This window comes from Haplochromis burtoni, unplaced genomic scaffold, assembly GCF_018398535.1.
Source record: "Haplochromis burtoni strain Fernald_Lab_line unplaced genomic scaffold, NCSU_Asbu1 Contig_1, whole genome shotgun sequence".
Classification (NCBI taxonomy): domain Eukaryota; kingdom Metazoa; phylum Chordata; class Actinopteri; order Cichliformes; family Cichlidae; genus Haplochromis; species Haplochromis burtoni.
In genome coordinates this window covers 1,531,337-1,553,408 of record NW_024582362.1, presented here as the reverse complement: position 1 = coordinate 1,553,408, position 22,072 = coordinate 1,531,337, and the positions used below count along the sequence as shown (strand labels likewise).

The following is a 22,072-nucleotide window of genomic DNA, read 5'->3' as shown; positions in this document are numbered from 1 at the left end:
CCAGCTGCCGTTAAATCCCGAAGAAGAAGAAGCTGTGTCCCAGAATTCATAGCGCGGCCCAGCGCATTTGTCAACAATGGCGGCAGCTAGTTAGTTTTAATATTACTCTTATTATTCTTTCTGGGTCACAAAATAAACGTTTAACATATTTTCAAGCGAGAATGTAGCTGTGTAAACCTCAAATATCTGCTCAGTTTATCAGGACACCACATATTTTCAAAAGCGCTCCGACGTTTTCGGAGACATCTGTTACCCACTAGCTCGATAGCTAGCCGGGGTTCAAGGCTCACTCGAGTCTGTGAGAACACCGGACTCCCGGCAAATCGTTTTCAAACATTTAATATAAGTCACTTAGATAACTTAAAAATGTTATTGTTTGGCTTTTTTTTTTAAGTATTTTATTTGTTCCTGAGTAAATCGGTTTGGCTGAGAAAAAAAGTTATAGTTTTTACACAGCTGAATAAACGTCAAGCAGACAGCTGATTATCAGAAGTGTGAGATGCTCGAGAGTATACTCCGGTGTCCTGTTATATTTTAGATAGCAAGGAGCAGACGGCTGAGTTTATTAAACTCCACCGAAACAATCTGCAGATGTCATTAAAATTTAATAAACTATCATCTTGTCTTTATTTTTAGTTAGCGCATACCTTAAACACTTCAAGCTGTAAGCTAATGATACTTATATAAGAGCAGATGCATGCTGGTGCAATAAGCTGTACGTTTTACGTCCATGATCTGATTAGTCAACTAATCGCAGAAATAATCGGTGACTAGTCGACTGTCAAAATAATCGTTTGTAGCAGCCCTAGTTAGCAACATATATAACAAGTGCTGTTTCACACCATTTCCCTGGGTATGGAAAAGTTGCCAAACAATCTCCAGCTTTCATTAAAAATGCATGAGAACATTGATTTTACTCTCAGATAATACCCTAAAGAAATAAAATGAACTGAAATGTGTGTAGGTTGACTGATTTGGGGAGTATAGAGATGAGCGTTTCTGTGGAAAATGTTCTTTCCCCCCTCTCTCCTATCAGAGAATGTAAGGATGGGAATTTTTGCAGATCCTAGATTTTCGATTTTTCCAACTTGTGTTCTTCTCAAACATCTGGCACAAGTAGCTTGTTCTATTGTGATGGCATTTTTGAGGATGTAGGAAGAGTTGAAATGAAGCCTGTATCTATTTTATATCTACTACTGTCCAGTTTACAAATAATCTGTGGTTTTTACTGAAACAATAACAAGGTCTTCTGCTTCATGGCAGTACTTCCCCATATTTAGATTTTGTTCATACTGACTCTTAGCAGGTTTAGGAACCATGACAGTACACAAAACCAAACCAAGAGCAGCTTTATTAAACTGCACTGCTGTGTGTTGGAGTTCCTTCTGCTTTGTAAACTTAGATTAGTCATTGGGAAATCCCCTGGAGCTCTCAGAATCTGTGAGGTAATCTGAAAGTGTGTTGCACTGTTGTTTTAAACCCAAGATTTCTTGGATGTGGCCATCATTTTACCTGGTGGGTAGGCCAGCTAGAACAAGAGCTGCCAATTTCAGGGTGTACATGAAGAGGTGTAGGCTGCTAAATTAGGTTGAGTCTAAGGAAATGGATCCTTTCTTCCACAGAGGTATTAAGCTCTGACAGATATCTGCTTACGGATGGAATAAAAGCATGCTTCTGGTGAATCACCTCGTGCTGCCAGCTGCAGAGTGTGCATTCACTACAAATAATTAATTATAATTAGATAAAGCATGACTTGTGTGGAGTCTTGCAAGTGGCTTTACAGTAACAATTTTTCTATGTTTTGCCTTTTTTTGCAACATCATAGGCTTTCTATAAACTCTTTGGTTATGTAACTTGCTGTGATTTCTGATAAGGAAGCTTTGATCAGGTTTTCAGGGCTGATACAGATCAACTTATTTCATTTTGACAATCTCGGTTTCAGCATTTTTTTTCTTTATTAGCAAACGCCTACTTGTAAGGACCCATGAAAACCGTCTTGGTTTCACATTTCTTGTCTTCTCTTTTCATTTGAGCAACGTTAGTGTGAGCCTCTGAAGCAATGCTTGGTAGATTGCTCTCTTCTGGGGCAGTGATTTAGACTTTGTGAAAAATCAAAATTCAGCAATCAAAACTGACTTTATTACAGGTGAATCTCTGTGCAGCTTAGACATTGGCATTCTGTTTAACATCTCGTCCCCCTCTTCCAGCCACAGAAAAGGAGTCACTTCACCAGTACCGTCTTTCTGTGGGCTAGACAGTTCACAACCAGACTGAGGGTGAATATGCAGTTGTAATAATAAACTGTGAAGTGAAATAAGGAAGTGAAAACATTTTTAGAGTAATGTTTGTTAATTTGAATTTTATGAACAGATACTCTTCTCAGACACAACAATGGATATCCTCTAATATGGATGGATGCCTATATGACAATATGTTTGTTTGTTTGTCTGCTATAGATTTGAAAATGTCATGGGCTATGATTTAATTTCTTTATTGTGGTGTTTGAGACATTAAGTTTGCCAAAATGACATAAATACTGCCTTTTATGAAAATGGCACTACTCCTTTTTTTTTTTTTTTGCATGGGATTTTCAGGCTAAATTGCTAAGCAACATATTTCAAACAGTGGCGTTTATGTGGGCCTTTCACATATTTGTTTAGAGTGTAGAGTGGGGCTTTTGATGTGAAGTTAGTCTAAAAGAAAGCTTGAAACTTTTGCTGTTGGTTGTTGCTATGAGAGTAAATCTCTGACAGTTCTCAAAGGACATGAGCCACGGTCTATTTTAGGCCATTCCCAACTGCTGAGGGTGATCCCGAGGGGTGGATAACCAACTGCTTTCACACAGTCATGAATGTAGCTTAGCCTATATGCTTAACCCAAAACACTAGAGGCCCCCTAATTCAATTTTAATGTGATGCTGGAACAATACAGTTTTCTAAAGTGGGAAATCATGTGATCTGTCTTGGTGCTAAAGTTTAAAGTAGTCCAGCAGTTCATCTTTGATCTCTTTAACAAGGTACATTACAAGCATCAGTGCAAAGATAAGTTATCTGAACTCATCTAAACTCGAAGAGGGTCAAGCCTGCTCTCTGTCAGCTTGCATCACTTTCCCATCATCCGGTCACCCTTGTGTCCACACTTCCTGTCTCACAGCTGGCCTGCCAAGTCTCCCATGACCCTTTGCTGCTGTGCTTCTGTTTTGTTTAGAGAGAAACTGGGACATCTGGGATGAGCTTCAGTCTCATGGGATTTCAGCTGCTGTGGTTCAGTGTGAAGAGAAGCGCAAACATGTCTTAATCGGCCCATCGCCATCCTGTGCTGTCAGTTTGTGAATCAGACCTTCCCTGTATCTAAAATGCACATTTTGGTGGAAGGAGGAAGTGTAGCAGTGCCAGAGGGGCTGAGTGAGCAGCTAGCAGAAAGAGCACATTCCAGAAGGCAGCAGAGCCCTGTGATTTTAGCAGGCTGTCACAGGGATTAGGTTACTCTGTCTGCCTCTGTGAGCTCATGCCGCTGCTGTCTCAGTGCCTCAGCAGTCTTGCCGAGCAGTGATACACTGTATGCCCACACAGTGAAGATAGACAAGGATCCATAGTTGTTCTTTTTGGCTTGTTTAGCTGATACAATATCCAACTGTTGTGAGGTTTTCTTGTTTGTTTGTTCATTTTGTTTAACAAATAACTTCTCATATGACTTGTAAAAGGACAAAAAATGACGTCAGTGCAGCTCTGGCTATTTTCTACTCATGCTTGTCTCCAGGACAGCATCTCTATAAAATGCATTCCACTAAGAGTCCACTAGGAGTGCTCTTTGACTGGCTCTTCACTTGTGTGCTTTTTTTTTCTCCCCCCTTTTCTCATGCAAAGACTCGAGAGGTTATGGCAGTAGCTGTAGATTGCAGGATGTGGTGAATTCATGTCAGTGTTGTTTTATTGTAATACAAGAACTGACAAAGTTGCACTGTGCATCTTCATTACACTGCTAATTTGCAGTTATTGCGGTTTGTGGTTTACGCCGTCACTTGAGCCTCGTCAAATTTTGTGTAACAGAAAGGTATTTTCTGATGACTTTAAATAAAGGATCGCTGACCTGTGTTCAGTACCCCAGTGATGCCATTTGGGTTAGTTTTACATTGCTGATGGGAAACAGTTGTGACTAGAGTTGGTACTCTTGAGAACACGAGTGGTTGACTTGTATTAACACTGCTTGATCTGTCACTAGCCTGGCGTGACATTAGATAACGTTGAACCAGACTAACCGCTTGGTTTATAATTCTGCACATTAGCATGACATAAATAGGCCCACTTTCTTTATAAACACACATTCCACTTGTGGTAATACCCCCACACTGAGTTCAATCTTGAGCTGTTAGCTGTGAAGTGACAGCGTTTCAGCGTACACTCAGCTGGTTGTTTTGTGTAAAAACTGCCCCGGATGTTTCTAATATTTTCCGATACTTTGTCAGATATTACTTGATTAATCCAAATTATAATTCAGCCTTTAAAGCAGATGATACTGATAATAACGTGTTGGAAAAGCTCTCAGTAAAGAAGCTACTAGAACACAGGTTTTTATTTTGTTTCAAGGCAGAATATTAAAGATGTTTTTTGTTTTTTTTGTTTTATTGACAGCAGACTGGTTTTGAATGTTACGAGGGAGGAATAGTAGAGCTACCACGAGCAGGGAAAACCCTGCACTTACCACAGACCACCAGATCAGGCTACTTCTCCAACCATTTCATGCAGTCTCGGTGCCCTCATTGATGACCACAAAGCTTGTCTGTAAAGATCGTGTTTTTGCTTTATGTTTGGTACCCACGTTTTTTTTCCCAGTGCTTGGTTTCTTCAAAACATCTATACTTCTACTACTTACTCATTATAAAGGTGTCTGGGAGCATTGAGTCATGATATCATCGCATTTGATAATCTTGTCCACTGAACATTTCCACATCAGCAGCCCTTGCCCTCGTAGTGGTTTTTGTTGTTGCTGTTGTTATTGGTTGGCCTCTTTTCTCCTCCACATCACTGCGAATCATCAGTGAATATGTTTTTTTTGTTTTGTTTTTTATTTTTACTTGTCTTGCAAAATCCTCCAACTACAGGTGATTCTGCATATGTTAATTCATCTCAACTCTAAATGGAAAGACAGTTTTTTCACGTTTTTTGGTTAGTTAACCTAATTTTTGTCTCACAAATGCAAGATGCTTGCAAGATGGCGGCAAATATGAACGTATACAGCAGCACAGTGCTCCCGAACTACAATTTTGTTGTACATGTACGATGACAATAAAGGGCTATTCTACTGTATTTTATAATTTAAGAGGAGTCCTTTTTTTGTTGTTTTGTTTTGTTTTTAAAGCTGTGAGTTAGAAAGATAAATGTGAAAACAAAAGTCAATAAGATCGATGCGTGCTATGTGCTGCTGCCGGATTGGGCTTACCTGTTAATTCTGCCTGGCAGCAGGGTAAGTGGAGATCCACAGTTGATGTTAATGCGACACCGTTTGAGCAGTTTGACCCGTCTGACCTCTCGCGTAGCGCTTTGGGGCAAGGCGACTGGTCTCGGCTCAGTATGCAGCTGCATGATTAGCTCAGGGCATCTGTCGCTTAACTTTTTGATCCTCCCTCACATTCGCATCGCAAGTCACTGTGGTGTTAATGTGCACTTAGTGCTTAGCCATCTTAGATGTGGGGGGTGATGGGTTGCAGCGTGTTTTCTGAAAATGGGAGGAATAGCTGTGCACTTGCGATTTGGTCATGAAATACTAGGGAGAGTGTAAAATGGAAAAACTATAGTAAGGGTGGGATGTTGTAAATGCAGGAGGAGCGCATATACACACTTGTATTCCTGCTTTGGCAGACAGTTATCCAGCCCAGCCCAGGGAGTGGAGAGATTGTTGCTTTTGTCTTGGGTGAAGGAGGCTCTCGAGAAGAGTAAATCAGCTCTTTGTTTTTTTTGTGCCACTCCCTAACATGTCTCGCAGTGTTCATTAATTTAATTAAGGATGGAAAAGGAGCATGCAATAACAAGCCATGAGATAAAACCACATTATACACCCAAATGATTTTTTTCATTTATTTATTAGTTTTTTTGCAAATTAAGACAACACCCCATATGTGGAAAGCTTAAACCACAGGTGCCCCCCACCCACCCAGCATTTTATGGAAGCTATGTTACACAAATAATTTTTTTTAATCACACCTCTTAGTTTCTGACTCTAAACTTGTTGTAGTCTTAATGTGGCAGCATCATCACATGTTGCTTTAACTGTCTTCTGTTCTTTCTTTTTTTTTTTTAGTCCGCTAAGATCTCCCCAGACCTCCTTTTTTAAAATTTTTATTTATTTATTTTTTATAAATTTGTTCTTTTTGTGTTTTGTTTTTTTTCCCCGCCTCCTCTTGCTTAACCATGCTGAAACTTAGCTCTGCAGCTTCTGCTTGTGTTTGCCTAAGATCAGGTTTAGGCGTATCTCAAGGCTAGCTGTAGAAGGAAACTTAGACACTGCTGCTGCTTCAAATAAAAACCAAGAGCTCTCTATCAACGAGGTCAGTGTCTGGTCCCTGGAGTCAGTCGGGAGTTTTTGGGGCGGGGGGGGTGAAGGTGAAACTCCATCCACTCTCGTGACATCAGAGCAGCTAAGCAGATGCTTCAGTGGTGCCCCACTCCCTCACTGTTGACCCAAGTATCTGCTGTATTAATCTAGCATATTCTGATTGTGCTGATGGCTGCAGGGGTCATGAGACCAGCTGTTGTGAATGTGCTCATTGTTGAACATGAAGTCTTCACAGTGGATCACAGTCTTCCAAAATCATAATTTTAGATAGCTCAGGGAACCTATGAATGATCGCAAACATCGCTGTTCATATAAGCTGAACATTTGCATTGGCGCTGCGCACAGTTTTGAATATTTATAGGCCAGTGCTAAATTTAAAATAATATCCTTCATCACTGGTGCTCGCTGAGAGCCTCGCTCACTGACGTACCCACATTTCTGACGCACAGTGCCTCTCTCTCTTTTTTTGCTTCCCTGTTGCAGTAATCTTTACCATCGTTCTGATTTCTCGCTTCACATTTGATGCAAGAAAAGAGAGTTTGGTAGTTTAGCATTGCTCCTAACCACCTGTGTAAATGTATGAAGGCTTCGTTTGTACACCATCATTGTGAGTAGTCAGTTATGACTGAAATTATATCTGAAGAGACTAAACTGTGGAAATGTTGGCTGGCCTTCTGCTAATATAGTTTAATAACATCATCTGTATCTTGGCATTGGTGCACTACAAAGACAATGTTGTAAACACACTGGGTTCGTTTTATTTAAAAATCAAGAGCCAACACTGTATAAAAGAGGAAGTTTCCTGGTAATATCGACAAATCTGCAGAGAAGAGTTTTAAGAAGAAGCAAGTAGTAATTATCTCACATCGTTCTTGTTCTTTTTCTAGGTCAGCAGAATTGTCAGAGCCCTTGAAGTTCTCAGCTTTGATGCAGTACAGGTACGGCTGCCTGTTTCTAAACGGCTTCTAAATTTACGTCTGCTCTGTCTTCTAAATAATCATTCTACATGAGCAAACACCACAGTCTGGACATGCGTCTCAAGTGTTAGCAGACACAGGAAACAGATGCTCATAATCCATACTTGGGCAAGATATGAAGGCTTGGTATAAGTGTAAATAAGTAACTGCTACTGCTGCTCATGAGATAACACTATTCTCGATGACACTATTTTGAAAATGTTTTAATGTTTAAAAGGATTCAAAGAGTTTGTGAGGTAGAATATACCCTTTGGTCACTCTCATGTCTCAACTTGCTCTCTCTCAGTGTTCCTAGTGCAAGATGACGGAAGAGGTGATTGTCATCGCCAAATTTGACTACATGGCCCAGCAGGACCAGGAGCTGGACATCAAGAAAAACGAGCGTCTCTGGCTTCTCGATGACTCAAAGTCCTGGTGGAGGGTTCGAAATGCCACCAACAAAACAGGCTTTGTGCCGTCCAACTATGTGGAAAGGAAAAACAGTGCCAGGAAAGCATCTATAGTCAAGAATCTCAAAGACACACTAGGTAAAAAGTAGTTATGATTTCCTGACTTTGACTTGAAGCTTTATCAAAGTTAACACTCTTCTCCACAAATTTGTTTAGTGTTATGGAGGATCTCACCATTTCCCGGTAAAGCTTTGAGGATGTTTTATGAAATATTTGCGCATGTTTGATGCCTTGCAGCATCTTTGACTGTTGGTTGATGTGCTTTGTGTTTTGCATGCTTTAAAAAAGAAAAAGAAGAGTGGCATTACAGAGCACGTTTATCTAGGCCAGCTACAATACATTGTTGTGGCGTGTGATGAATCTTGTGAAAGTCACCACAGGAGACTGGTCGCAGGCTGATATGTGATTGGTTGAAATGCAGAGAGCGATTTTCATCTCACTGTGCACTTTAGTTTGAAACTTTAGTTTCTTGGAGCGTTGTCTGATGCACGATTGTGTATTTTGAAGCATTTATTCTGGTAAGGCGGTGATCTCTATTTTTAAATGCCAATACAATTGATGTTTTCTCCTGTTGATGTGTGTTAGGTGGAGGTAAATTGGACAATTTCTAGTTTCTGTTTCTGTATGAGCAGCACCTAATCCTTTTATCTTGTCTTGAATTGATACAGCACAGGTGTTTTCTCCTCTATCTGCACCATAGTAACACAGTTTGTTTGTGATTTCTCTTTTCATAAATTACCTAGTTTGTTATGCCTTGTCTTTAGTGTCAGAAGCTTTTTTTAAACATTGAACTCCAAACTGTTTGAACCACATGCCATCATTATCCTAATTAAAGCGTAATGGCATAGCTGTTGTCAGTTTACGCTAATCCATTAGGTGTACACTAGTCATCGTCTGCTATTTATCTGCATAATATCAAATTGCAGGGGAAAAAAGGGGTACTTTTTAAGCAGTTTTGTTTATTGGTGATGTGGCAGTGTCTGCGTGCTGTTGAGTAGGAGGATCTCTGCGAGGAAACCCTTTGTCCGAAAGGTGTTTTTCCTCCCGAAAGTTTAGAAAAAAATGGGGCTATTCTCCGTCCTTCTAACCAGAAGTGTGTCATAAGTGTATACATTACAAATGTTTGCAAAACCCTTATCTGTTGGACACGTGAAATGTGTCTTCCTGTTAGTGTGTGCGTGAGTGCTGTGGTTAGATGAGCCTGTCAGCTCAAATGCTCTCGTAATGAAAAAGCATGTAAGGGCAGGAAGCAGCCTCTCTAGTTTTTAATGTGCGGCTCATTTCTTTTCTGTTTTTGCTCACTTAAATAAGCAGGGATTTCCCTTTTTTCTCCTGTTGTTTTTCTGTTTATGGCATGTCAATTTTTATGTATTTATTTATTTTTACTGCTGCAGTTTAGGTCTCCTCAGTCTTCATGTCCTAGGTTTTTATATGTTTATTTGTCTGTGTGTGTGTGTGTGTGTGTGTGTGTGTGTGTGTGTGTGTGTGTGTGTGTGTGTGTTTGGTTGTCGTGCACCACAGCGACGAGCTTCCCCGTAACATCCCACCTGTCGGTACATCCGTTGATCAAATGGTTCACATGAACAGCTGCAGCAATGGCAACTCCAGCTATTTCTCACTTACACATACAACTCAGTAAAACATGAGCAAATGTGGTCTAACCATAAACCAAACTTTATGAAACACAAATATAGCAATAGAAAGGTTGTAAATGTATAACTTTCACTTTTTCTTGTTTTAAATTATTTATTAAGTAGATTTAAAGCATTTTAGCTGTGAACTTTAGGGCTGACTCTTCAATAATATGTGGGAGGGAAAACCTTTTTTTTCTTTTCTTTTTTCCCTTCTTTTCTTAGCCAGGTCCGTTGCTGGGTGTGGAGCAGTGTCATCGTTCGAAAGAATGTGTGATGGTATGATCCGTGTGTGTGTGTGTGTGTGTGTGTTTTAGTACTCATGTTTCCTGTGTTTGTTGTAAAGTTATGAGTGTTTCTCCCAACAACTGCAGTCATGTGACACGGAGTGTTCACTGACTCACTCAGCTGCTGCCATGTCCTCACAGATCCTTATATAATTTTTTTTAAGGACACTACCCTCCTGCTTCTATATGTTGAGGAAATTACTCCTTCACTTTCTTTATTCCTTGTCTTTCCCTTTTCTTTCTCTGCGCGTATAAGTGTCAACCCCCCCCTTCTTCTTCTCCTCTCCATGAGGCCTCTGTGCTCTGCCTTCCATAGCTGGACTGAAGGCCTCTATATCCCACACTCTCATTGGCTAAGCCTGACCACATGGTCACAAGTAGGCTGCCCTGCTCTGAAATCCTCCCAGCTCTCTGGGTGTTCACATGGAATAACTCTACAGCTGCAGTGGGAAGAGAGCGGGGGCCGGGAAGGAGACAGAGAGAGGGAGAGACGGCAAGCCCAAAATGGACATGGCTAACCTATTCAAACATTTCTTTCGTGAGTTTTCTACATTTCTAGTCTTCTTAAGCTGCTTTTAAAGAAAGTATGACTCATTTGTTGTTTTACAAGTTGTCCGGAAATGTTTTGTCTGAAGTTTGAGTGGCTTTTTTTTTTTTTCCTCCTCTCACTCTCGCGCTCTCTTTCTCTCTCTAGCTGTGCAGCGGCAATTGTCAAATCTTCTTTCTTTTTCATCTTCCCTTCGTGATTTCTCACACTGGTTAGTTTTATCTTCAAGTTAACCAAGTAAATGTGTCATAATTGGAGCTGGCGGAAACTGATTTCTGTGCTAACATGTTGTGCTGGTAAAGAGAGGGTGAAAGGGTGTCTTAACAGCTTTTGTGTGTGTGTGTTTGTGTGTGTGTGTGTGTTTGTGTGTGTGTGAGTGTGAGCAGCTGCAAAGACTGGGTGGATATGCTTTTGAAAAGCCTTCTGCTGAGCCGAAGCCTGTAATTGCCTCAGCAATCGTTCTCTGCCTCTTTCTGTTGAACACACATGCATACACACAGTAATCCCACTCCAGTTCTTTCTACTATTAGTCCCAGTGAGCTAGGTGTATTACTTTATCATGCTTGAAGACCCCTACCCTGTTTAGGAATATCTTAATATATAGCCAGTGTGTGTTTTCTCTTATGCTAACCTAAGGGTGCCCCTACTCATTCTAGGAGGGTCTCTTCCCCCACCGTCCACCCCACCTCCTATCATGGGCTACAGTTGAAGGGACGCAGGGTGCTTATGTAGAACACTGTAGTCATTGTAGTCAAGAGGAGGAAGGGGTCTTTGCTGATTGATGGGACCCGGGTTCCCATCTCCCGCACCTCACTCGGTTATCAGAGGAATGTCGCTACATGGACAGCTCTGTGGGATGAGGATATTTTACAGCCACGCTGACACTCGTTTTCAAAAGGCTTCGGCACACACGCTTGCTGTAATCTCACCTTGTAACTGCTGAGTGATATCGCCTGTCTCTGTCTATCTTTGTGTGTGTGTGTGTCCGTGTGTGTGTGTCCGTGTGTGTGTGTCCGTGTCCACTGACTAGTCTGCTTGCTGTCTGAAGGATCCAGAGTATGGGGATGAAAACAACACAGAGATGAGCTAACAAATGTTTTGCTTGTGTAAACTGAGAGCTGTTAGTCTTTCTCTCTTTCTCTCTCCCCTCCCTCTGTTTTCCTGTTTCTCAGCCTCCCCAGCGAGCGGAAACTCTAATTTGAGGCACATTTCTCTCTGAGCATTTGGAGAAGTGAAGCCAGAGAGGAAGCAAGAAGTTAGAAGGAAGTTGAATCATATGGGGGGGGATCTATCTGTCGCACGCTCCCTCATTTCAAAGTCTGGCTTTTCTCCAAAACCACTGATCGCTCTTCCCTGACCAAAAAGGCAAAAGACGTAATCATAATTAGAAGTTTGGCAGGGGAGTTGTCAAGTTTACTCAGGCCTTCAGATGTTGTTCTCCTGTGAAAAGACATTTACTCGTCTTTGTTTCCCTGTATATTCTTCCATTAAGAATTGCTTAAGAGGAAGTGAGCAAGGGTCTGGACCTGTTGAACCATTGCCGACATTAACAACGCCCTCCCCCGCCTTGTCAATTGAATTATATTGTCTACTATAGATGGTTGCTTTTATTATACAATAATATACCGATTATTTTCCCAGTGAATAACCACAATTTGGTCTGTAGAGTACATAGAAAAAGTTTTGTTTTAGACTTTGTTGTTATTCAGCATCATTTTGACAAACTGGTGGCTGAAGGAATATAAATATTAGCTCTCAGTAGAGCGTCTCTTTGCCCCCCTGCTTGCTGCCCACAATTGAATATCTATTGTTTGTTTGTGCAGCATGCCAGTATCATGACACTCGTTGCTTTATTGGCGTGTCCAAATAGCAATCATGTAAAAGAAAGTGGTTATGGAAATCTTTTTCTTTTTAATTGAACTGACGTGTTTGTATTTGGGGGGGAGCACACATGATTTACAGCATCAGCAAAATGCAATTTAAATTGAGGTCACCTGAGTAAAGGTGAAGAGAAAGTGAAAACGAGTTTTAAAGTTACTGTGCAGTTTTCTGTTTTGTTTTGGGGTTTTTTGTGATTACATATGTTAACCAAATAATTTTCCTGTAGCGCCTGACTGTAGCGGTGTGCTGTCCAGATGCGTAAAGAACAGAGGAGTATTTCTCTCCGAGCGCTGCTCCGTCACAGAGATCGATGGCTGCCTGCTTGCTTTTGATGTCTCGAACAGCTGAAGTTGAAAGAAGTTTGCACGTTTCCTGCGTTTCAACCGCGTTGGCAGCTTTATTGAAGCTGTAGTCTTAAAAGGTAGCCCCGGTCGTCTCCACTGAAGAACAGCCAACTCACTCTTGTGTGTCTTTCCTTTAGCTTGTTTGATTTTTGAACTACACATGGCTGTCATTATATTTGGCACATAAACCATACGACTGAGTGTGGCTTTTTTGCGGTACATATATTGTCTGAGTTTGCATTGCTGTGAATCTATAGAGCACTTTCTGAGGCTCTGTGTTGTCACCACATGACATAAGTGTAGTTTGCGTGATAATTTAGGGAACATGAGAAGAAGTGCAGTTGAGAATATGACTGTGATTAGAGCAGGAGGACTCAAAATGCCAAAGCAGGAGTGTGTTCAGGCACTGTCAGACAGCCTGACGCGGGGTGTTGTCGTCCGCAGAGGAAGAGTCGTGAAATGGAGGGAAGCCAGGAGGTCGAAAGGGTCCTAGCAGACAATGGGACAGCCAGCCAGTGTAGGGAGGCCACAGTTGAAAAACAAAACTAGTTCCTGTCTACCACTGGTAGCTGAGCAAACTCCCCAGCACTTTCTTCTCCTCCTGCTGAGTGTACCTCATCTATAAACCCCCAAAAAAGCAACTGTTTCAGAGGTGGTTACCAACTAAGTCATGGTCTTAATCATTGTTATTTACTGCCATCTGTTGCAATATGAGTTCCTTCCTCTGTGTCCTCCTCTAAGGAAATACACAGGAAAAAGCATGTGACGTCAAATGAGACAAAAATTTCCAAAGCAAAGTTCTTTTTCATTTCTCTTGTTATCCTTTTTCTGGTAGCAATAGAGTAACGGGGGGGGGGGGTTGTGGGTTTTTGGGGAAGCTGAAAATCCCACACTGCATGTACACATGCACCGTGAGGGCAGAATTTTAGGTTAAGTTCAGGTGTCAGCAATGAGCGGAAACTGCTCTGTAGGTGGTGAGATGGTGTTTATTTTTAGCTTTCTACATTTAAATCTGCTTTTTTCAGAGTACATGTATCTGTAGCCAAAAACACCGTTTTCTTTTTGTAGGCCAGCTTGGACGTTGTCCCACGAGAAATAAAACCAATAGGTGTTTCAATAGGTTTGTTGGATTATTGCATAAAATATGGAGAATTAGTTTGTTTTCTTTGGCAAAATGGCATTTGTGTAAATGCTGTCACTAGAAAGAAAATCCAAATTTGAGGTCATAAACTCCACTGCAGCTGAATGACGGCACAATCGGTGAGGTCTTGTGTTCGATTGTGATTGTGTTAAATGGCTTTGAGACTTTCTGTAACCTCATTTAGCGACTCGTGAGTTCTAAAATATTTCCTATAGTAAAACGTTTGTCTGAAGCTTGCGGTAAACACAAGCCGTATTTCAGCAGTCATTGATTTTTCACAGGGAACCAGAGGTGAAAGCACTGACTTGTTTTGGGGTTTTAAGATTCATCGCTGCTTTACTCTGTCTCATGTCTGCAGTTGAAGGATTCTGCTTCTCGTCATGTGGGGCATTTTGTGGCAAAGGTTTCATTACTAGTTGTTGCAGTGGGCTGTTGGTCAGATGAAAGATTTCCAGCTTCAGCCCTCATATAATCCAGCAGTGCTTAACCTCAGACTGTCCTGTTACTGCCCTAACGTACGTCACTTATGTAATGTGTTACCATTACTTCATAAAAAAGACCCTAAGCCCAGCTACCTCTTATCTGTGCCATGATAATCTGGAATTTCTGCAGGTTTCAAAATGCCTCTACACACTTTGTTTATTTGTTTGCTGTTACCACCTGTACGTGCTTGTTACTGTGCCTTTACTACTCTGCACATACCTTGTTGAGTTCGACATAATAAAAGGTCCAGAGATTGTGCTCAGAGCCCTATTCTACACAGCCACGTACATTTTTGTAATCGACCTACAGCAGCATTACAGATGGGCCCTTAGAGAAGCAGGTGCCTTCAATTTTCTTTTCTTTTGTCTTCTGGTATTGTCTACCTGTAGCCATACAGGCAAATCTGAACATCCTACTACTACAGATTGAGCATCTAGTCAAATTTAGTGGCGCCGGTTTTTTGTTGGTTTTTTTTTAATGCAAAGTGTTCATGTGAGCGGAGCAGGAAGTGCCAAATAAAAACTGTGACAGGGACACTGATAAGGACTGTTGGCTGGCCAAAGAGATAAAAACTCAAAAATAAGTTGTCTCCGGTGTCAGTCGGAGGTAAAAGACGCATTATTTATACAGAGTTCACCTTTAACCTTTGTATGGAGCTAACTAGGCCATTTCCAACTGTGCAAAGGCACACCCCGGAGCCTGCACCTGCATAATCACTCTTTGTTTGTTTGTTTGTTTCCAAGAATTGCAGATGCTTTGGCTGTTGGAAATCTAGATTTTGGTCTGTGATGTTTATGCATATTTAAAAACTTAGACTAGTGGATTTATGCTGTGGAAACATTTGTTTTTTGTAAGAAAAAACAATTTTTTTGTTGTTGTTTGACATTTTGCCTTCAAGTCCTAAAGACTGCACAGATGCATAACTAGCATCTGCGCAGCACTTAACCTCCACCTACAGACATCAGCTCTTAACACCCTGTCTGGAGTCTGTAGTTATGTACAGTGGTGTGACTAATAACAGGGTCTACCTGGAAGCAATTTGACGTTGGACTCTGAGCACTACCGTGAAATTTGTCTGCTCTCCTTGAGTCAGAGACACCTTTCAGTAGCAATTTATGTGTGGTAAAGCATATTCAGTATGGCGTTGTGACACATTAGTCACGTTCCCCACTCCGTCCTGGAGACTACACCCTGCCTTAGTATATAATTTCACCCAGCTGTCTTTTGATTGTGCAAGCAATAGCTTTGCAGACGTAATCAGGAATAGGGTCTCTCGTCTGCTTGCTCTATCTGATATCAGTGTCTGGTTAGTTTTAGCTTCAGTCTGGTTTACTGTCACATCATCGGTAAGAGCATAGATGTGTCATGATTACAGTAACGTCACGTGGGCTTTGTTTAAGTAGCAAAATGGCTGTCAGGTGGAAATTCTTGCTGATTGAAACAATTGCTGGGAAAAAGGTTCACGGGCATGGTGACTGTTCTACCGTTAGCCTCCGTTTGTTGCCCTTTTGCCAGTGGTCACCTATGGAAATGTGTGTGGACTAGGTTGGCATCAAATACAGAAAGGAATAGCTAGTTTGCTGATAGCCCACAGTTGATAACATGTTGATGAATGTGCTCCTTATCATCGCACACCGGTCAGGTTGAGGGGGTGTTTGGAGAGTGATGGTGCTGGGTAGAGACTGGGAAGAGCACTCTAAAACAAGGAAGTCAAAAGCCTTTGATTGTATAGGTGAAATACAGCCCAGTTTAATCTCAGCTGGGCCAGACTAGTAATATACATTGCAAAATGACCCATTAAAATATATATGACATGTTGCTTTTATATACATGTAAACAAGTACCAGTACATTCTGAAGACGGTGACTTTCAGTTACACAAGATCACAAGTGGCCTACAGAGATTACTTTGGAAGAATAAGTAGAATTTCTAACATGTTTTTAGTGCAAATGTATTCAAAGTGGATCCAGTGCAGTTGCAGTGTAGAAAGATCTTTAACTTTCTGTTCTATTGTTTATCTGTCCTCACATGACATACAGCATTGCATTGAATTTTTTTTTATTTTTACCTTCCTCATGAATTCTTTGCAGTGCTCACAGTTTGCAGAATTGTTACCTGCCCTGTGCGTCATATTTCTGATGCTCCTGCTGAGTTTTTTTTTTTTTTTTGGATCAAGCTGCAGGTGATTAGTTCAATGTGATTAGCAGCAATGAAATAGTATTAGTTGTTTTGTTTTTTTTAACCACTGTTGGGTAGCAGCAGTTTACTTTCTTTCTAGTTTCCACAGTTTATAGGTCCATGCCAAAACAAGTTTCCATCCCACTCACTTTCTTCCCCCCAGCACACCAGCATTGCATTTTTTTCCCTTGTTTCCTCAGCACCTAGGCCTAATCCCCAAGAATGTATTTGGATTTGGACTGTGGAGCGGGGGGTTAGGGGAATGTAATGTTGAAAAGGAATGATGTTTAGCCCTGCTTACCCACCCACTCACCCACCCACCCAGCCCATAATGCTTATTATTGCTCCCTGGTATTTGTCTGGGATTTTTTTTCTTCCTGCCTTAAATTTTCATGTTTATAATGGGAAGTGTGTGCAGTTTTGGTTTTTTGTGTTTGTTTTTTTTAAATTCCAGACTTGTTCCTCACCATTATGGGGAAAATAAAATTCCAAAGAACTGGCCTTTTTTTGTTTTAATTGAAATGATGACTTTTAAATTTGAATGTAGACAAATAAGCATGTCTCGGCTGCTTTTCAGATTCTGATCGAATTCACTGGGTTCAATTTTAATATGAATGACGATAATGATTCCACTGCAAACGCCAACATCTTTACTATATTCGTCATATTTTTTTTATTTTTTTTAGGAATTGGGAAAGTGAAGAGCAGAAAGGGGGGTATGAGAGATCCAGCCCCTAATGCTGACCCAGATATGAATGCAGATAACGGAGAGAGGCTGTATGACCTCAACCTTCCCGCCCTGGTCAAGTTCAGCTACACAGCAGAGCGTGAGGATGAGCTGTCTCTGGTGAAGGGAACACGTGTGGTGGTGATGGAGAAGTGCAGCGACGGCTGGTGGCGCGGTAGCTACAGCGGACGGTCAGGTTGGTTTCCGTCCAACTATGTGACGGAGGACGTGGATGGGACGGCGGGGGGAGGGGGTATGGGCGGACTCGACCCTGCCGGATCGCTGACAGAGAAACTGGCTGCGGTGGTGAACATCACAGCGAACGGAAACAGAGTGCTGCACACAGTTCAGGCGCTCTACCCGTTCAACTCAGGCAACGACGAGGAACTGAACTTTGAGAAGGGCGAGGTAATGGAGGTGGTGGAGAAGCCCGAGAATGACCCGGAGTGGTGGAAGTGCCGCAAAGCGGATGGACAGCTGGGCTTGGTGCCCAAGAACTACGTCACTGTGCTGGACTCCACCTCCCATAAACCGCAAGCGGGGCTCGCTGGGCCGCCCACACCCGAGTGCGACTACATCTTGCCATCAGGCAGCGGGCGCTTTGCGGGGAAGGAGTGGTACTACGGAAAGGTGACGCGCCACCAGGCAGAGGTGGCGCTCAATCAAAGAGGCACAGAGGGAGACTTCCTCATCCGAGACAGCGAGTCATCGGTCAGTAGCCTCCACCTTCTCCTTGGTTTATCTTGTTATGTGTCGGTGCTTTGAAACACTGTTAGTAACCCCGGTTCTCTTTTCATTTTTAGCCAAACGACTTTTCCATCTCCCTGAAGGCGCAGAGCAAGAACAAGCATTTCAAAGTGCAGCTGAAGGACAACCTTTACTGCATCGGACAGCGCAAGTTCAACTCTATGGAAGAGCTTGTTGAACACTACAAAAAGGCCCCCATCTTCACCAGTGAGCAGGGAGACAAACTGTACCTGATTAAAGCCCTGGCTGCTTCCTGATCCATCTGTCTCACACAGTGATGCACACACACACACCTCTACACATTATTTTCATCAACATATAATACAGATACTTACACGAGAACACACACTAACATTTCAGCTCCAAGCCTGAAGACTTAACACATCATCAGGACTTAAATGATATGTGATTTGTCACAGATTTGCGAGCATTCCAAGAGGAGGTGTGGGGTAAAAAAGCATGGGAGAGACATTGAGGAGGGAGACGGCAAGAAGGTGGACTCCTGAGAGTAACTACAGACCTCTTGGTTGCCTATTTTAAATTATCCAGATGTGCTAGGTCATAGGCAATGCCATGGTTATTTCCACCTTGATATCTATTGCATTTAGTTTTCTTTTCCTCTTTGTTGTTGTTGATGTTGTTGATAATATATAATCTTTTTAACGGTTTCTTTTAAAAATGTGATTTTTTTTTTTTAAACTTTACACATTATACAAACAACACCTGACTGAGGCATTTTCTTTCAGATGTTAGCGAACTCGAGAGCCGAGCCTATAGCTTATTTCTTTTTGTCTGTCTTAAGGCGCTGTTTGTGGCTGTGGACAAACTAATACACAACTTCTGCTAATCCCGAATAAAAATGAAGTGACCAAAATATATTTATTGATACAATTCTGTAATGATCAATGTTGTAGAGATTGGAATATCACACTGTGCATTTTCTTTTTTTTTTTTAAGGATTTCAAGGTTTCCTCTTATTGTAAAAGGTCAAACTCTCTATATAGTGGTCTTCCTTTGTACAACAGTATTGCTTGTCTCACATATTGCTGTATCTGTATCACGTGAATGTTACAAAACCGAGGCAGCGTAGATAGGGATTTTAAATCCTCTAACTTTGCATGGACGCACACAAACCGAATAGTGTCCTAACACCTTCCGCCTAGCTCCGACAGGAGAGGGAGAGACAGTCCACAGGGGTGACGGGGAGTTTATCTTTGCATATAAAGGTCATGTGAAGACTCAAAGTATTTTTCCCTCCTGGGTCTCTCCTCCACCCCCAGCCCAGTGTGTGGGTGACAGCAGATGTGTCTTCAGTGTTGCCAAAGGGGATGGAGATGGACGGCAGTGAGGTGAGCCAGGGTGAACTGCGCGGCTTCCAAAAATATATACAGTGCTGGTTTGCCGGAGCTCTGAGGAAAAATGGAGGGCTGGGAGGGATGATGTCACTGCTCCCTGAATTGGTGATCACTGGAGGGAATGGAGGAGTTGAGGGTTACCCAGGGGTCGCGTTTGTGTGGTTGCAAAGCGTACACGTCGAGCTTAAGCCAGCACTGGGGTTGTCGGAGAACAATTCCTTATGCTGAAGAAATGATAAAGAAAGTGCTTGTTTTCTTTTGATTAATGTATCCTAAGAGCTGCTTTAAATGTACGTGCAGTCAAACTTTGGGACATTAAGCTGGTTTTACCAAATGTATGTTCAATGTCCGTATGTCTGAATGCTTTCAGCAGCACACATGGTTTATATTTACAGTGAAGGACTTCTAGTGAATGGCTGTTTTTGAGTGAAAGTGGACCAAGTAGTTGTTGAATGTTGTGCGGCAGCTAGTGCCGCTGCGTGCTGCCTGCAATCAAAGCTGCAGCAGTGTTGGCGGGGGGCCGCTTCAGCAGTGTGCTCCGGGAGACGCCGATCACGATGATGATGATCACGATGCCTGCAATGATGAGTTCTCCAGCTGTGGCCAGTTGGACTCGAGTACAGGGAGAGAGAGGAAGGAGGAGGAAAGGGAGAAAACGGACATTTAAAAGAAAAAAAGAGGTGAATCAGGAGCAAAGGAGGAGACTGAGACTTTTTTTCCATTGGATAAGAGTATCTGGAATCGCATACCCAGGCAGGGAAATTGTTGCTATATCATAGCAGAGACTAAAGGAGTTGAGATGGGAGGGTTCTGGAGGTCTAATTAATCCAAGCATGAAAAAAAAAAATTCAGTCATGCCACAAAGAACACAAAACATGGGTGTGAACCTTTTTTTTCCCCTCCCTCCATTCCCCAGGTGATTGACTGAGCTATTCATACAGAGAGCTGTGAGCAGACTTTCCTCTGTCCTGGACTTGTATAAGATGAATTCTAAACAGTGAAACAATCGGCTTTCAGTTTGGTTTATGATGGGTGAAAAGTGCAAGCGCCAATTTTAAACCTGCACTGCACCACTTGAAATCTGAATTGAAGTCGGATTATGTCTTATTTAAACGTTTAAGGCGGGAAAAGAAAAACATTCCAGGAGTGCACGGCTTCTGGAGGGATCTCTGAATGTGTGGTTTAAAGTGTCAGCATGGCTTGAGTGATTTTGGTTTTTTGGGTCCCAAACTATTTTTATGTCACGATGTTAAAGGGCCAATTAGTGCCTGTTTGTGCTTCATTTTCAGTCACTAGATCAGTATGTGGGTCATATGGATTCTGTCACATTTCCTTTATTATACCCAGATCAGTGGCTGTTTGTCGTACAGCTGCCGTTTTGCTCTACGTGAAACAGCATTTCCCTACACTTTGAATCACTCTGGGCAAAAATGCCCTCCCTAACTTTCAGTTCTGTAAGCATCCTGCAATATTACGCAACGCCAACGCAACGTGCCCCAGTTTGAAGAATTGAGGAAGGGATTTAAAAATGTGCCTTCACAATTTATTTTTTTTTGGCTTTTTTTTTTGTCTACCAAAGGTTTAGTAACCGCTCCCCCCAAACCTTCTTTTATTCTTATGTCTTTATCCTGTGCTTCCCACTTCTCCGCTGCGACGTATTTGGTTAAAGCTTTGCATGCGCGTCAGTTAAGTGATTAGTGAGCGATGTTTTGGGATGTCCTTCCTTATAGGGAAGAGCATTTCCTGGTGATGCAGGCTGAAAATGTCATTGTCTGACTTTTTTTTTTTCCTTTCTTTTTTTTCTTTTTAAATCTCCTGCATAAAATGCCCATTAGTTGATATTGTGTGTCGTTTCAAGTGACCTTACTGTAGCTGATTTTAATCAAGTATAACATAAGTGAATGCCTACATTGTACAGTATGAAACTATGTGCTGATGTTCATTCAGAAACGTAACACCAGGTGTGATGTAATCATGACCTGAATCTCCATGTATGAGCACCTCAAGTAACGGTATCACATTATTGTTGGTTGTGAGAAACTGTCACGGTTTCTAAGGATATAGTTTGTTTTTTTTAATGTCTGTATGTAAAACTAGTGTTAAGACATCCACTTTTCCAGTTTAGCCACTTAAATATGGAAAAAAAAAGCAAAAAAAATCCCGAGTACCTAAATGTTTTACTTGATATTCCAACGCAGAACTACAGTATCTCCATGCTTAGATATCGTTAATGGGATCTTTCTCACTTTACAAGAATGGAGGCCGCATGAGCAGAGCCTCGTAGCTGTACAGAAAATGGTTTGAAATCTACAGAAAAAAAAAACAAAAACGCTGAAGTCAGTTGTGACTGATATTATCAAGAGATTGTCTATCAAACTATTAAAGATGGAAAACTACAGCGCAGCAGAAGCTTCTTCCTGACTGCTCAACTAGCCTGAGATCATTTTTTTTTTTAAATTATTATTATTTTCATGGATTTCTTGATAATATTCAGAACAAGTGGCTCTGGTATTAAATCTTTGGTGCTTTGTGCTGCTTACATTTCTATGGTGGTCTTTAACTCACAATGCTTTTTTTTTTTTTCCCCCCTCTTTTTCTTTCTCTCCCCCTCCCTGTACGAGAGTGAAGAAAACGGATGATAAAGGCAGTGCTGTGAAAATTTAATGTCATGCTCTTAATACTGTTTTTATGGAGGGGAGATTGTCTTCAGGTGTAATAATTTAGAAGAGTCTATTAGAGTGTTCAAAAGACGTAATAAACAGCATAAAAATGG

General features: G+C 41.6%; 1 protein-coding gene across 3 annotated transcripts in view; it reads left to right on the top strand.

The window, feature by feature from the left end:
• The window catches only part of nck1b (NCK adaptor protein 1b), a 25,635-nt gene extending 3,563 nt beyond the window's left edge, over nucleotides 1-22,072 (top strand). The window contains exons 2-5 of one of the 3 annotated variants that reach the window (XM_005912325.3): nucleotides 7,440-7,490; nucleotides 7,816-8,056; nucleotides 17,157-17,908; nucleotides 18,001-22,072. In XM_005912325.3, the coding sequence (XP_005912387.1) occupies nucleotides 7,831-8,056; nucleotides 17,157-17,908; nucleotides 18,001-18,201 (1,179 nt within the window). In that variant the 5' untranslated portion in view covers nucleotides 7,440-7,490; nucleotides 7,816-7,830 and the 3' untranslated portion in view covers nucleotides 18,202-22,072. Of the gene's footprint in view, nucleotides 1-7,439; nucleotides 7,491-7,815; nucleotides 8,057-9,463; nucleotides 10,435-17,156; nucleotides 17,909-18,000 lie in introns of those variants that run through there. The other 2 variants (XM_042219701.1, XM_005912326.3) reach the window with 2 other exon arrangements.